The sequence below is a fragment of the Amborella trichopoda genome, chromosome 1 (genome assembly GCF_054954075.1).
Source record: "Amborella trichopoda isolate Santa Cruz 75 chromosome 1, AtrichopodaSantaCruz75HAP2 v2.0, whole genome shotgun sequence".
NCBI classification, from domain to species: domain Eukaryota; kingdom Viridiplantae; phylum Streptophyta; class Magnoliopsida; order Amborellales; family Amborellaceae; genus Amborella; species Amborella trichopoda.
The window spans coordinates 46003914-46018903 of NC_142336.1; the positions used below are offsets into that span (position 1 = coordinate 46003914).

Sequence of the window (14990 nt, forward strand, 5' to 3'; positions counted from 1 at the left end):
TTTTTCCCAACTATTTGGGATCCACTACACGAATCTTGGCTCGCCGTTATGCTCTACCAAGGGCCATATCCATAGTGAGGTCATAGGTTCCCATATCCCCATGTATTTTCTCACTAATTTCAGCCATATCCTTTTGAGCATACCCCTCACCCTTTTTTTGCCTTCCACTTGAACTAACCCGCACCTCCTAATAAGTGTTGTGTTGGATTTATGCTATATATGATCATCCCATCTAAGCCTACTTTCTCTCATCTTATCGCTTACTCATTTCTGATTTCAAATCTAAGAGACAAAAATGATTGTGACCTCCTTATACAAAAGATAAACAATCTTTTTGTATACATTTCCTATGAATATTTGCATCTATTTCATTTCAACTCCTTTATTCTTATAAAAAGCATATCAAGAAATCAAGGAAGAATATATAAGGTGTCAACCTTCTATTGGAGAAGGAATGTGTGACTCAAAAATCCACTTGAAAAGGTTGTTCTATTGTTGAAAAACCATATCATCGTAACTTCGAGTTGTATGGATATGGAAGGTAAAATACATTTCAAATCCTAAAATTAGTAGCACATTATATAAACCATCTAATTTCAAAAATTTTAATCACTTATAGATTTGTTTGATCTACACCATTTTTGGAATTTTAAATTGCATAGTTAAGTTGAAAATAAATTTTTTTTGTGCCATAAAGGTTTCCGACACTGGAACCAGCCTTTTAAGATAGATTTTTAAGGTGTACCTAACTTCTACAGTATAAATTGACACTTTATACAAACGACACCCATAAATCAATCTTACAATAACCATATCTCCACTCATCATCAACTTGTCCCCCAAATCAACCATGGCTATTATGAAATGTTACAAATAATCATCAAAATCTTCTTTTTGAAGTATCGGAAATCTCATTTCAATGGGAAATTACATGATCCTAATCTGACATTGCAAACTTGTATTCATTTTGATAATAAAGTTGTGATAACAACAAGAAAAGGCATATAAAACAGAGAAAAGAGATTCAAAAAAGAAAAAGAAAAAGAAAAAGAGAGAAGAAAGAAGAGAATTAAACAAGAAGGTCGAATTGACTAATGAGAGGAAACATGCTGAAACCACTCAAAGAACCACACAAGGCCTCTGCTTTCGTCGCTTTTTCTTTTGCTTGGGGGGTCTCATTACCACTTTAATGGCTGCATCAAAAACCGCTTTTACATTCTGCATAGATAAATTGTTATTCAGAATAGATCATCAGCATAGACACAACATCCTCTCCATCTTAGAATAAAAGTGAAAATGCCATTGAAAAAGGTGTTTCTTTTTAAGCAAATGTCAATCACATTGAGTCTATGGATGCACCTGTTGTGTTTTAGAACTGCACTCGATATACATTGCTGCACCTATTTGTTTCTTCAATTCCTCTCCCTGCTACCACATACAGAAAATTCACCCTTAGAACTAAGACACAATAAAAGGAAACAAAGAGAAAAGAGGAAACAAAGAACTTAAGTGAATAGAGGAGATGCCTGAGCTGTTGTTATGGGAGTGGCTCCGGGATGGTCAATGAAGAATTGCTTATCTTCGCGTAAATCTAAAACATAAGAAAAAGAAAAAAATAAGAAGAAAAAACACCAAGGAAAATACCCTGAGGCTACATGGAAGAGGTGGAACTGCACATAGATTTTTCCAAAAGTGAAAGTGAAGGTGCATTATGATCCTCATGACAAAACCCATGGTCATCATTCATCACGGCCCAATCAATGGGTGGAAGGTGATGGGGGCAGAGTTGTGCCCATAACAACGTGGCATCTCCCAATTGGTACGTGTGCATTCTGCAAATCACCATCCATCCATTGTTGGATGGTCACATGCAGTTATGGATGCAGATTCATCGCATACTTTCGCAAATAAAGGGACTAATTGATATTGTGTCCACATTATGACAAAATAAATTACAAAAGAAAGAGTACATAGCAGTGATTTTTTTTTTTGGCAGATCAGTGTGGAAGGCGTCACCGAAAATGTACATTTCAAAATGGGAAAAATGAATTTTTTGGTTCTTTATTTTGGAAATTGGGGCTTATTTTCTTATCTACATATAAATTGGTCCAATACGGCAAAATGGTGACCAGTTACATCCCTCCCACCACCTCATTCCTTTGAAGTTGGGGAATTATTTTTGAAATCTGTTTAGAAGCTGATTTGAGATTTGGTGAAATTCACTTAATACATCAAATCCAATAAAAAATGTCTCAAAGAGAACCAAAACCAAGAAAGAAAGAGAAACTTTCTTTGTCAGATCCACTTTAATCTTTAGATAAGCAAACATTTCAAAAACTTATTTTATTGAATTCCCATATTGAAAATTCAGTGACAGTCTATTCTTCTCAACAGTCTATTCTTTTCTAGGATATAAAGAAAGACTAGTATTGGTTGTCATCCAACTTACCAAGCTTGGTTCCCACAAGCACTATAGGAACAGTGGGAGCATAATGTCTCAACTCCGGGATCCACTGTGAATGTAACAGCCAAATTCATGTTAGAATTTCACTAAATTTCAGCCGAAATTTCGTTGGGTTTCCTAAAACCCCACTGTTGCCTTCAAACCATTTTTAAAAGTTTGGGAAATTTACATAATGGGCCAAAGAAATTAGCACCCTTGTTCGGACGCGACCAAACTGTGAAAAAAAGGCGAATCATCCCAAAATTCGAAAGGAGGCTGTCAGATAGATGAAACTGAAGTGGAGATCTCAGGTGAAACTTTGCCCAATTTGTGTTTTATTTCATGTTGAGAATCAAAGTCAAATATTTTTCAAAACTTATCCGAAATCAAATCCATTTTAAGGGGCCAAATGTTAAATAAGTCCTCTCACTTCCAAACGTAAATCCATAATTTGCCACAAAAATTTACGAATTTCATAGATGATAAATAGCAAGAGATCACCTCACCTTCTTAGAGATGTTCTCATAGCTAGGCTTGCTTATGAGAGAGAAAGCCAGCAGAAAAACATCAGCTCCTCTATAGCTTAGGGGCCTTAACCTATTGTAATCTTCTTGCCCTGAAAATGACCCAAAATCGGTAATAATATTTCGATTCCCGCCACCCCAAAAGGGAAACAAGAGAGAGAAAAGCCAAGGAAAAGTCTCGAAATCTACTTACTTTGCTTTAAGCAATTCATGAATTCCAAAAGTCTTGTTCGGGAGACTAAAATAGCACTTCCATTTATTTTTAATACAAAGAGGTCTTTAGCCCTTATAATTTGTTTCTACAAAGCCGAAAAAAATGAAAAAGAAGGGGTATATTACCTGCAGTGTCCCATAAGCCTAGATTCACAGTGCTCCCATCCACAACCACATTGGCGCTAAAGTTGTCGAACACCGTCGGAACATAGTCCTATGCAGTTTAATGATAAAAACAAAAAATTGAAATGAGTAAAGGACTTAGTCTTGGGGCTGCCGCGGTTGCATGCCCTTCGACAAAAAGGGCACTGCAAGATGCTCAGACACCCATGTTTGCCCGAAAACATTTTACATCCAGAAAAATAAACTAAGAATTAAGAAAAAAAAATTCAACAAATCATAAGATCATAAGTTCCAAAGAAAAATAATGCCAAAAAATGAGAAAAAGGGAGAGAAGGTATCTTACAGTTGGGAAAGTGTTGCTTGTGTAGGATATGAGCATACATGTCTTGCCCACTGCACCATCACCCACTGTGACACATTTGATGAACCTAGCAGTGCTCATCATTCTCTCTCTCCCTCCCTCAACTTTCTCTCTTTAATAAACTTTGGGATTTGGTGCTCCACTTCTCCACTGAAAGCTAAGTATATATGGTGGGTGTTTTAAAAGTGTATAGTAAAGGAAGGAGGGGTTTGAAATTTGAAAAGATTTGGGCGGGTTTTATTAATGTGCTCACCGACCCTCACATATCAACACTTGGTGTTCCCTCGGGCAATGATGGCTAAAGGTAAAGTGGGGGTTTTCTTTGAGTGCACGGCCAAGGCCCTTTCTTTTTCTCTCTAGAACCATTGGTCCCTCTCTTTCTCTCTCTAGAAATATGATCCTTAGGGGTTGGTTTGGTTCTTTTTCTCTCTAGAAACATGATCCTTAGGGGTTGGTTTGGTGAGGTTGTGCTTGTGGGTTAAGTTTTATCATTGTACAAGTTGCTTAATTCGATAAATTCGATAAGTGTATTGGTGACAAACTTGTTTAAATCATCGCCCCAATAAGTGCTCATCGTTGCATGCTATGATGCTATTTCCTCCCACTGTTTGTGTGAGATACACATCCTTGGCGTGAGGGTCCATAGGTTGTTTGGTGCGGGACCACACCCTACACTTGCTCCTTCAGCTAAAAGACTTATCTAGATTCTGGGATTTAAAATTTTAGGATTGACCTTATAAGGACTAGAGAAATATTTTTTTTTTTAAAAAGAAACTATAAATTTTGGAATTTCCCAAAACACAAATATTAGGATGATACTTTATTTTAAGAACATGTTGGGGTCATTTGGTGAAGGCTTTCCATGTGACCCCACCCACATACATAGTATATGTGACTCATGGTCTCAGCCGTCAGATCTGAGTGGGTGGTTGACATGGCTTGAGTCAAAATGTCACAAGCTAGCTCTTGACCATCAGATCTTGATTAGATTGGCCATAGTTTTTTATCTTTTATTTTTTGTTATAAAAAAAATTTTGGAACAAAATTTGGAGCATGCATAGATCTGACAGGGGCGCACATGATAAAAATAATAAAAAATACTTTCGGTGATGAAAAATTATTAAAATACCACTGAAAATTGTAGGGGCATTTTTATCATTTAGTTTTACATAAAATATTTTTTTCCCAAGTTCTCCCATATTTATGATGCGATGTCCAAAATTTCATCCAAACATATTTTGTAGGAAAAAATGAAAAATAAAATAGTGTTTGGCATGACATTGTGGTATGAACAATCGTAACCAATGATTCAGATTGAACAGGTAGAAGTGGGGTCACATATAACTTATATATTGTTGGGGTCACATAAGGCAAACTCACCTAGTCACCCATATGACACATTGAACGATTGTGCACATTCAGACCATAAGCCTTAGAATATTCCTAATGTATTAATTGGTAGGGCCCATATACAACATACGAGTTAGTTTATCGTTTACCAAGGTTGTGGTAGTAAGAGTGGAAGCCCTGTATTTAGATAGGGAATTGAGCTGGCTGGTTTTATTGAGTTGAGAGATGATCAACGGGTTTTTTAGGGATTAGTGAGGAGAGATGGAGGAGAGTTGAGAGAGGCTAGCGCAATGGATTGGAGCAGAACGTTGGTAGAGAAGGATTCCGGCTTTTCTCAAGGTGTATGTCGGTCCAATGGTTTTTCCTCGCCTATGGTGGTTGTCTATCGGGATAGTTGGAACCAATTAGAAATTAATTCAGAGTTTTTTGTGTGTGGTTCTTTTTCCCCCCCCATTTCTGATCATTTCGGGCTTTCTGACTAGGCCCAAAGAGGGTCGAGTTTATCTTACAGCCCTGATGTTGAAACGATTGGCACAAACAAAATAGTTTTTAAGCTTCAATCCAAGGAGGAGGTGAGGAGACCTTTGTCCAACAGATTTTGTTGTGTTCGTGATAGTCCTCTCTCATTAGACATGTGGAAGCTTTATGATTATTCTTCTTTTATTCCTGTATATTCGATCTGGTTGAGGTTGTGGGGCCTCCCGCTTTCTAGTTGGAACTTGGCCATTATTAAAAAAGTGGTTGGTCAGGTTGGAGTTTATTTGGATTTAGATTGGGTCTCTTTTTTAAGTTCGATATGCAATTCTGCGAGAGTTAAGGTTGGTAGGTGCTCTAGTTTCTTTCTCCCAAGTACCGTTCTCTTTTGCTTAAGTGAGAGCTTCTTTGAAATCTCTATTACGGGTGATTTTGGCTGCAGGCCCTTACATCTCTTTGTGAAGGAGTTGACGAATGATGCAGTTTTGCAAGGCTCGAATTTTCGGATGGATATGGGGAAGAGAGGTGCAATTTTAGGAATTCGAAATTCAAAAAACTAGAAACACCTAAGATTATTAAACGGTGGATTGCTATCGACATATTCCCGAATTCTTCGGGAGGTTTTGCTGATGGGTTGAAGTTGGTTGCGCCAAGTGTGCCGTTGGTTTCTTTGGGTGTGCCCGCCAGTCCTCAGCAAGACCGGTATCTACAAGTCCACACGCCTTTGTGTACTTTGGTAGGTACTCCCTCAGCTGGTAACCTTCAAAAGTGAGATAAGTTGGCGGGGCGACGGGTTTGAGTTCCAATATAGAATTGCCAGCTACTGACATCCAAGTAAAACATTCGCCGTGGTAGAGGCTCCATTTGGAAAATTGCTTTCTGAATGTCTGAACTCTTCTTCTTCCTTTTGGAAGGACCCCAAATTCAAAGGGGAGGTTCTTTCCACTGTGTTGATTTTATTCCTTATGCTGCGGCTTAGAGCCCAAAAGTTTCTCTCTTTTCAGTGTTTCTCTCGATGCTTCTTGTGCATTTTGTTGGCCATTCTCTAGAGGGTAAGTATATATCCACTTCCACCATGTCAAGTGGCATCGAATGATTCTCGGATTTACCCTAGGCAGGGCTTCAACCCTTGCTTGATTGATCCCAGTGCTGTGGTAACCATTGATGACTATGAAGGTGCCTTCGAACCTATACCCCTTGCTATTGATACCTCTGATTCAGTTATGGAGGCTCCGTCACTGGACTTGGTGGCTTTCTCCAGTCCGGTTGTGACTCCTAGTGAGACAATTGCTCCTGTGGTAGATGATAGTAGGGGTTATGATAATGGTAGTCCTGTGCAGGCTGGTTATCACTATGAGCTTTTTGAAAAATCAAAGGTGGATAGGACCACACGGGCAGTGGGGGGTAGGTGGGGGAGGATGGGTCTGTATTGGAGGATGCTTATGATTTTGCTCAGTTAGTGAAAGATATGGGTATGGATAATATACCTCTGCGTTTGATTTTGGAGGAGATCAAAGAGCGACGTAAGATTCGTTTAGTAGTACAGAGGGATATGCTAAGTGGGAAGCTTCCCAAGAATTTTTGGGACCTAGACGTTAATGCTGATGTTGCTGCCAAGACCCCGACTAAAGGTTCTGTTGTTGATAAAAGGAAGAAGGGTGATGTGAGAGGAGTTCGGTCTTCTGCAAGACTTTCTACCCGTGCAAATTCTAGAGGTGATGCATCTGATGCTGTTGTATTTGCTGCGTCGCTTGAGGCATATATCTTCCTCGGATGAAGATGTTGATCTCAAGGAGGCGATGGCTCTTGAGGAGGCATATTTGGGCCGTGGTCCCACAGGACCAGGTTCTTCCTCTAACTCTCTTTATGGTTTTTAATGAATATCTTATCATGGAATATTAGGGGTCTTGACCATCCTAGTAGAAAGAGGGATGTACGAATACTTGTTACTAAAATTAGATCTGCTGTTTTGCTTCTACAAGAAACGAAGCTCTCGAGTCCTAATATTTCTGGGGCCCGAGAGGTTTGGGGTACCGGGGGATGTTGCTTTTTGTGGGGTAGATGCTTGTGGTACATCGGGTGGCTTATGGGTTCTCTGGGATCCTTTGGTTTTGGTGATGTTGTTATCAAGGATTTCTTCTTATTAGTGGGCTTTCATGGACCTAAAGTTCGTTTTTCTTGGGGTTTGTTGAATGCGTATGGGCCCTCTGTGCCTGCTCTTGAAGAAGTTTTTCTTAGTGAGCTCTCTACTGTTCTTTAATCTTTTTTTTTTCCCATGGTTGATGGGGGGGGGACTTTAACTTTATTCGGTGGCTAGATGAGTGTTTGGCATGTACTCCTATTAATACTTCTACACATATGTTTAATCGTTTTATTGAGATCAATTCTTTGCTGGACCTCCCTATTATTGGATCGAAATTCACCTGGTCCAATAATAGTATTTTGAATTTAGCTATGTCAAAACTTGACAGATTTTTGACATCGACAGATTGGATGGAGGAGTTCCCTCTTGCATTTGTGAAAACTTTACCCAGAACTTCTTCGGATCACTGTCCCATCATGCTCAATACGAGATTGTTAAAGGGAGGCCCAAGACCTTTTCGTCTAGATGTTGGGTAGCTGTATGTGATTGAGTTGATAAAAGGTACTTGGGTTAACACTATTGTGGAGGGCACATTGGACTTTCAATTACACAGAAAGCTTTTGAGTGTCAAACATAAGTTGATTGCTTGGAAGAAAAAGAATAATTTTGATATCAAAGCTAAAATTGATGGCGCCCTTGCTGATATAGAAATGTTAGATTTAAAGATCCAATCGAATGGTGTGCTCTCGGAGCAAGATGTGTTGGAACGTTGTTTGAAAATTAAGGACCTTGAGGAATTTCGCAGATTGGAGGAAGTTTATTGGAGACATCGATCTAGAACTAAATGGTTAAAGGAATATGACCTTAATACAAAATACTTTCATGTTATTTCCAGTGCAAGAAGAAGGTAAAATGATCTTTCTGGTCTGTCAATTTTTGGAGTTGACTCTGAAGATGAGAATGCGATTGAAGAGGCAATCATTAATCATTTTAAAAGGGCTTTCACTTCTGAAGTGAAACTCTTGTCTTCTTTTAGTAGAGTTTTCTTTAAAGTGTTGTCTGCTGAGATGAAAAGTGTATTGGAGAGGGAGGTTTCTATGGAGGAATTGCGTCAGGCAGTATTCACTTTGCCTGGAGATAAAGCAATAGGTCCTGACGGTTTCCCATTAGTTTTTTTTCATAGATTTTGGGATTTGGTGAAAGGTGAATTGTTGGATTTGTTTGAAGCTTCATGATTAGAGGAGATATGTTCAAAGGGGTGAACTCTACTTTTCTGGCCCTTATCCCCAAGAGATCTTTGATATCGGATTTGTCTGATATAAGATTAATCAATCTACTTACTAGCCTCTATAAAATTGTTGTGAAGGTCTTGGCTGAGAGGTTGAAAACTATTTTGCCATTTCTTATCTCTAGTACTCAGTCAGCATTTGTCAAGGATCTCCATATTACTGACAGTGTTCTTTTAGCTCAAGAATGTATTCATTCTAGGGTTTTGAGTAATATTCCAAGTGTTGTTATCAAATTAGACATGGAAAAAGCTTATGATCGTATTTTGTTGGAAAACATGAAGGCCATGGGTTTTGGTGATTGATGGAGAAGCTAGATTTTTGGTTGTTTATCCTCTGCTCACTTTTCGGTAATTTTTAAAGGCAGCCATGTTCGTTTCTTCAAAGCCTCTAGAGGTCTTCATCAATGGGGCCCTCTCTCTCCCTTTCTATTTACTATTTATGTTGAGTGTTTTAGCTCAATGTTGAGCAGAATGAAAAGGTCGGACCATTTTTCAGGGTTTAACATTGCTAACTCTGGTATTATAGTCTCCCACCTACAATATGTTGATAACACCCTGATTTTTTGTGATGCTAATCCTCTTCATGTGAGAAATATTGTCAGGTTCCTAGAGGTTTGTGAGGTTATTATTGGGTTTAAAGTGAATTTTAACAAATCTTCCATGGTTAGTATTAACTGTTTTGAGGCACTGACTGCTTCCTTGGCTAGTGTTATGGAATGTAAAGTGGGGTCTTTTCCTCTCACTTATTTGGGGTTACTTATTTCTGATTCAAGGCTGACCATTGCTGTTTGCGACAAGGTATTAGAGAGAATCCAATTCAAATTGGACTTGTGGAAGAATAAGCATCTGTCGTTGGGGGGGGGGGAGGGTGACTTTGCTTAGGTCATGTTTGTCCAATCTTCCGATTTATCAAATGTCTCTGATTAACATGCCGGCATCGGTTGTAAGAAAAATAGAAAAAATGATGAGGGATTTTCTTTGGGGCTCGTATGGGGACTCGAGAAAATTTCATCTCCTTAGATGGGAGAGAGTTTGTACCCCAAAGAAAGAGGGTGGCTTGTGGATTAGACATGTTAGATTTGTCAATCAAGCTCTATTATGCAAGTGGTGGTGGCGGAGTATTCATTTTAATGATCATCTATGGTATCAAGTCCTTCTCTCTAAGTATGGTTTGGATAGATCTGAGCTTTGGCTAGGTGGAGGTAGAGGTAGAAATACCTCTAAGATGTGGAGGTCTATTGCTAATTGTAGGTTTATGATTTTAGGTTACTTTAGATGGAATGTAGGCTGTGGAGATAGAGTCTTTTTTTGGCATCATAAGTGGGTGGACGAGTTTAATCTTAAGTCATTATTTCTTGAGCCTTTTGGGATAGTTTGGAGACCAAATATGAAAGTTAGCGAGGTAGTTGAGCCGAGGGGTGTTAATATGTCTTGGGATATTTTTCTAGGTTATAATCGATTGAATAATGAGTTACTCTCCCAGTGGTGTACTCTGATGTAACTTTTGGATAAGGTTTATATTTCACCGAATGCAGAGGATGAAATGGTATGGGAGATCGAATGTGCTGGTGTTTTCTCCATCAAGTCTTGCTACAATCTCCTATTTTATGATAGGTGGCAGTGGTCTTGCACCCAGATTGCTCAGATTTGGAAATGGGCGGTACCTCACGAGGTTCAGGTATTTATTTGGTTGGTTACATTGAACAAGATTTTGACAACTGACAATTTAATCAAAAAGGGCAAGATTCTACCCAATGTGTGCTTATTCTGTAAAGCTGATGGTGAGTCGGTTGCACACCTTCTTATTCAGTGTCCTTTCACGGTACGTATTTGGTATTGGTTGATTGGTGTGCTTAATATAAATTTGGTTCTTCTTCAATATGTGGAGGGGATTGTTACTCAATTGTCTTTACCTCACTTGCCAAAGGTTGGTAATGTCATTTGAAAGATAGCGAAAGGAGCCATTTTGTGGGAAGTCTGAAAAGAGAGAAATAGAAAGACATTTGAAGGGGTTTCACTTCCCATGAACATATTGATTCACTCTATTAAAGTCACAATTTAGTATTAGCTATCTATGAATAAGGCGGGTTGGGGTATTTCGAAGGTTGATGTGATGGCAAATTTACATAACCTTTTTTTAGTCGTATTGTTAGTAATAGACCGAAATGCTGTTGGTCAGCGCCCCTTGCTGGTATTCTAAAACTTAATTTTGATGGCACTTCTTTGGGCAATCTTGGGTTAGATGGTTATTGTGGGTCATGCGAGACAGCTCTGGTAGCATCTTTCTTTCTTATGCAGATCCTTTAGGTTGTGGAACTGCAAATTTTGCTGAGCTTAGTGCGTTGTTCTATGGCTTAAAGATCCTTATTGATAAAAATTGTGGCAGCAATTATGTGATAGAGGGTGATTCGTTGAATGTGATTAAATGGTGCAAGAAGGAACTACGCATTCCTTGGGAGCTTTGGTCTTTACAGTTGCGGATTATGGATATATCTTCCTCTCTGCTAATTACCTTTTCTCATGTGTACCAAGATGCTAATACTGTGGCGGACGAACTGGCCAAGGGTGGTGTTTTTTTATATGATCTTGTTGTTGCTAATGATGTAATCTCTTTCCTGTAGTTTGAATAAAAAATAGTAATATTTGTCAAAAAAAAATACTAATGTATTCTCAAATATCCCATTTAGAAGAATATCACAAAAAATAAACAGGTTCTGTGTGTGAAAAGAGAAAGTATTTTAAATCACAAGACTAAAATACTTACAAGCCATATCTAAAATCAAAACTACCAAACATGAAACCCTTAAAGGAAATCCCGTTGTCTTGGAATAAAAGTGGTAGCAATGCCTAAAGTCCGACAGTTCAGTAATCCATACCGTCGGCTTCCTATTTTCGAATATTTTGGCTTATAAATAGGTTATTTTTGGTAATTTCTGGACCTCTTTGAGAATGCAAACCTAACCCTACGTCTCAATCTTGCAACCTCCAAACCGTAGTAAGACCTACGTGACAATCTCTAAAAATATAACAAACCCTAAAGCAACAAAAAGCTTTTTTTAGTCAAATCAAAGTTGTAGATGCAAAGTCCTTGACACACTTTTCCTTGGAGTTTGATATACTTCGATTCAACAAATCTCTAAGGTGGAAAGAGGAAGGACTCATCAACTTCTTTTTTTATTCAGCCCCAACTCTCGATGTCGGGCCTAAATGCCCGGCTTCATGGGTTTTTAATGCTATCACCTCCTCTCTTTTCTTTTATTCCTATTTTCTCTATGATTTTTAAAGTTTTTCTTTCGAATTTACACAGATCTAAGATGGCCCTGGTCGAGGTATTTGCTAAAGAGGTATCCCAAGGCTAATTTCTTAAAAATTGTAGTTCGACATAACTCACTCTTTACCGATGTTTTAGATAACTTAGGGAGATGTCAATTTCCACCTCAGATTTGCGTGTAAACAACTAGAAGCTAATGAGGGGATATCTCGTTGTGGCAAAGGCAAGAATTGTTATTCATTCTATATAATACAAGTTGCAAGTCTCCAATAGTGAAGTTAATTTTTCCATGGAAGAAGCTCTCATTGGACCCATGGCTTAGACAACTTAGGTACACGAGTGAAAAAGAAATGCAACAAAGAAGCAACTTCTTGTGTTAGGGACACATCTCCATTCCTATGTAATCATTGTTTGATAGGCAAACAATATAAAGTCTCATTTACTAATAAAATCTTAGTTCTGATGTATTCAGATATATGTAGCCCCATAGATGCACAATCTCTTGGTGGTGCTTTATGCTTCCTCACCTTTATTGATGATGCTTCAAGAAAGGTGTGTATATTTAATAAAAGTGACAAATAAAGTGTTGGGGATCTTTTAGAACTTCCATGGAAAAAGAGACATACAAGCTGTTGAAGTGTATGTGATCAAACAATGGGTAAGAGTACACCTCAAATACATTACAAAGTTGTTGTATCAAGTATGACATAAGGCACGAGAAGATAGTGCCATATACCCCCACCGTAATGGTGTAGTAAAAATAATGAATCACATTGTTATGGAGAGACTTAGGAACATTTTAGTGACTGTCAAGTTACCAAAGCCATATAAAGGTAAATCAGTCCTCACGACATGCTACCTAATAAACAGATCCTCATCATTTCCTATGGATAGTGCATCACATAAAGAGTTTGACCAAAATGACATCTCTTATTCACACTTGAGGGAATTTGGGTATAAGGTATTTGTGCATGTGGTGAAGGAACAAAGATCTAAGCTAGATATCATGCATCTTCTTAGGGTACTTAAATAAAGAATTTGCCTATAGACCTGAGAACTAGAAGGTGGTCAGGAGTAGAGATGTGGTCTTTCAAGAATACCTAATCATTGAATACATGAGTAAGTCATAAAAGCCACATATTTTCAATGATTCATAAGGACCAATCATAGTCCATGCCACTATGATGCATGATAAAAATGGGGGAGAAGTCCAAGAATAGGATGGGTTCCACAAGAGTGATAAGTTCCGGGTGATGTGGAGCACAAGGAACAATCTATTCAAGAAGTGTCACTTACAATTAGGGGTGGCAATAGACCCGACCAGGACCTGAGACCCGTCAGGTATACCCAACACAGGTCCGGGTATAGGTTCAGCATTTGGACTTGACTGATCGGTTCCAGGTTCAAAACTTTGACCCAAACACTATTCGGGTATGGGTTCGGGTCCGGGTCCAACATGACCTATGTCGTACCCATCCTGTACGCATAAAACGTTGGAGGTAAAATACTTTACTTCAAGCGCTATTCATTTGGGTGTATTAAAGATTGTATAGAATAAGAACTTGTAGTGATCTTTAGCTATTAAATGACAAATCAAATGACTTGAAATCTATTGGTGGATGATTGTGACCTTATCACTAATAATATGGGTATATGATGGTAAAAAAAAAGGCAAAAAAAAGAAGAAGAAAAAAGCTCATAGTGAGGGTGGCAATGGACACGACCGGACCTGGGACCCGACGGGGTGGACTCATAACCTAACAGGTAAGGGTATGAATCCAATTTTAGGACTAGACGGGTTATGTCCGGATCCAAAACCTGGCCGAATACTATTTGAGTTTGGGTTCTCGAACTCGACCCATTTCCACCCCTACCTACAATAGAACTGAGGTATGTCTTAAATATTGCAAGGGCTCAACTACTACGAGGCTCATTGATGAATATAAAGAGGAGTGAGATAAAGTTATGGAAGAGGAGATGGATTCCTTGCATAAGAACTACAATTGTGACATAGTAAAGTTGCCAAAAGGCAAAAATGCACAAAAGAACAATTGAGTATTCAGGCTAAAGACTAAAAAAAGAGCTCGTAAGCAAGTTATAAGGCAAGGATGGTTATGAAAGGTTTTGAGCATTAGAAGGGCATTGACTTTGATTAAATCTTTTCCCCATAGTGAAAATATTATCAATTCGTATGGTTTTAGGCCTGCCTGTAAGCTTGAATCTAGAAGTTGAGAAACTAGATGTCAAGACTGCGTTTCTCTATGGTGATTTGGAAGAAAAGATCTATATGGAATAGCTAATGGTTCGAAGTAAAAAGGAAATAGCACATAATTTGCAAGTTAAGGAAGAGTCTATACAAGTGAAACAAGCCCCAAGGTAGTGGTACAAGAAGTTTGATTATTTCAAGTGGAATTGTAGATATGAGGGAACCGCTCAAACCATTGAACTAAATGTCAGTTAGGATATCAACAAGATTGACATGTTGAAGCAAGTGTTGAACTAGGTTTTTGCCATGAAGGACTTAGGTCCATCTCAACAAATCTTGAGCACAAAAATTTCTTGTGACAAGAAGGCTAGGAAACTATGGTTGTCACTCGAAGGATACATTAAAAAAGTTCTCAAAAGGTTCAATACGGAAACAAGGTGAAACTTATCGGTTCCTTAATTGGTCATGACTTTAAGTTGCTTGTTAAGCAAAGCCTTACAAACGAAAAAGATAAGGAATAAATGCAGAAAGTGCCCTATACGTTAGCCATAGAAAGTTTTATGTATGCCATAATACGCATGATGCGAGATATCACAAATGTAATTGTCATAGATTCACCACAAGTCCTAGCAAGGAACATTGGGCAATAGGCAA

At 38.4% G+C, this 14990-nt stretch overlaps 2 protein-coding genes across 4 annotated transcripts; one reads left to right on the plus strand and one right to left on the minus strand.

Moving 5' to 3' along the window:
* Positions 1–891: 891 nt before the first annotated feature.
* On the minus strand, positions 892–3855 carry LOC18442255 (rac-like GTP-binding protein RAC2). 3 transcript variants are annotated; one of them, XM_006852478.4, is made up of 7 exons: positions 3647–3851; positions 3307–3394; positions 2950–3059; positions 2450–2513; positions 1527–1591; positions 1360–1425; positions 892–1218 (listed from the first exon to the last, which is right to left on the minus strand). In XM_006852478.4, the coding sequence occupies exons 1-7, from the start codon at positions 3746–3748 to the stop codon at positions 1120–1122; spliced, it is 594 nt and encodes a 197-aa protein (XP_006852540.1). In that variant the 5' UTR covers positions 3749–3851; the 3' UTR covers positions 892–1119. The 3 variants fall into 3 exon arrangements, 2 of the variants coding, with proteins under 2 accessions (XP_006852540.1, XP_088724246.1); XR_016056393.1 differs by lacking the exon at positions 2450–2513 and having other exon boundaries at positions 3647–3855; XM_088868120.1 differs by lacking the exon at positions 1527–1591 and having other exon boundaries at positions 3647–3854.
* Positions 3856–7942: 4087 nt separating this feature from the next.
* Positions 7943–9162, plus strand: LOC110007932 (uncharacterized). Its single transcript, XM_020672314.1, has 4 exons — positions 7943–8103; positions 8185–8478; positions 8611–8729; positions 8816–9162. Exons 1-4 carry the CDS (start codon positions 7943–7945, stop codon positions 9160–9162), a joined length of 921 nt encoding a protein of 306 aa, XP_020527973.1.
* Positions 9163–14990: the final 5828 nt, after the last annotated feature.

What these genes read in the sequence shown, in the direction of transcription:
- LOC18442255 (XM_006852478.4), bottom strand. Translation starts at nt 3,748, where the DNA reads ATGATGAGCACTGCTAGGTTCATCAAATGTGTCACAGTGGGTGATGGT. An exon ending in CTCCCATAACAACAGCTCAG is followed by an intron (nt 1,426 to 1,526) that starts GCATCTCCTCTA and finishes ATGTGGTAGCAG; the next exon opens with GGAGAGGAATTGAAGAAACA. An exon ending in GCAGTTCTAAAACACAACAG is followed by an intron (nt 1,219 to 1,359) that starts GTGCATCCATAG and finishes TTATCTATGCAG; the next exon opens with AATGTAAAAGCGGTTTTTGA.
- LOC110007932 (XM_020672314.1), top strand. Translation starts at nt 7,943, where the DNA reads ATGTCAAAACTTGACAGATTTTTGACATCGACAGATTGGATGGAGGAG. An exon ending in CCTTTTCGTCTAGATGTTGG is followed by an intron (nt 8,104 to 8,184) that starts GTAGCTGTATGT and finishes TCAATTACACAG; the next exon opens with AAAGCTTTTGAGTGTCAAAC. An exon ending in TAAAGCAATAGGTCCTGACG is followed by an intron (nt 8,730 to 8,815) that starts GTTTCCCATTAG and finishes TGATTAGAGGAG; the next exon opens with ATATGTTCAAAGGGGTGAAC.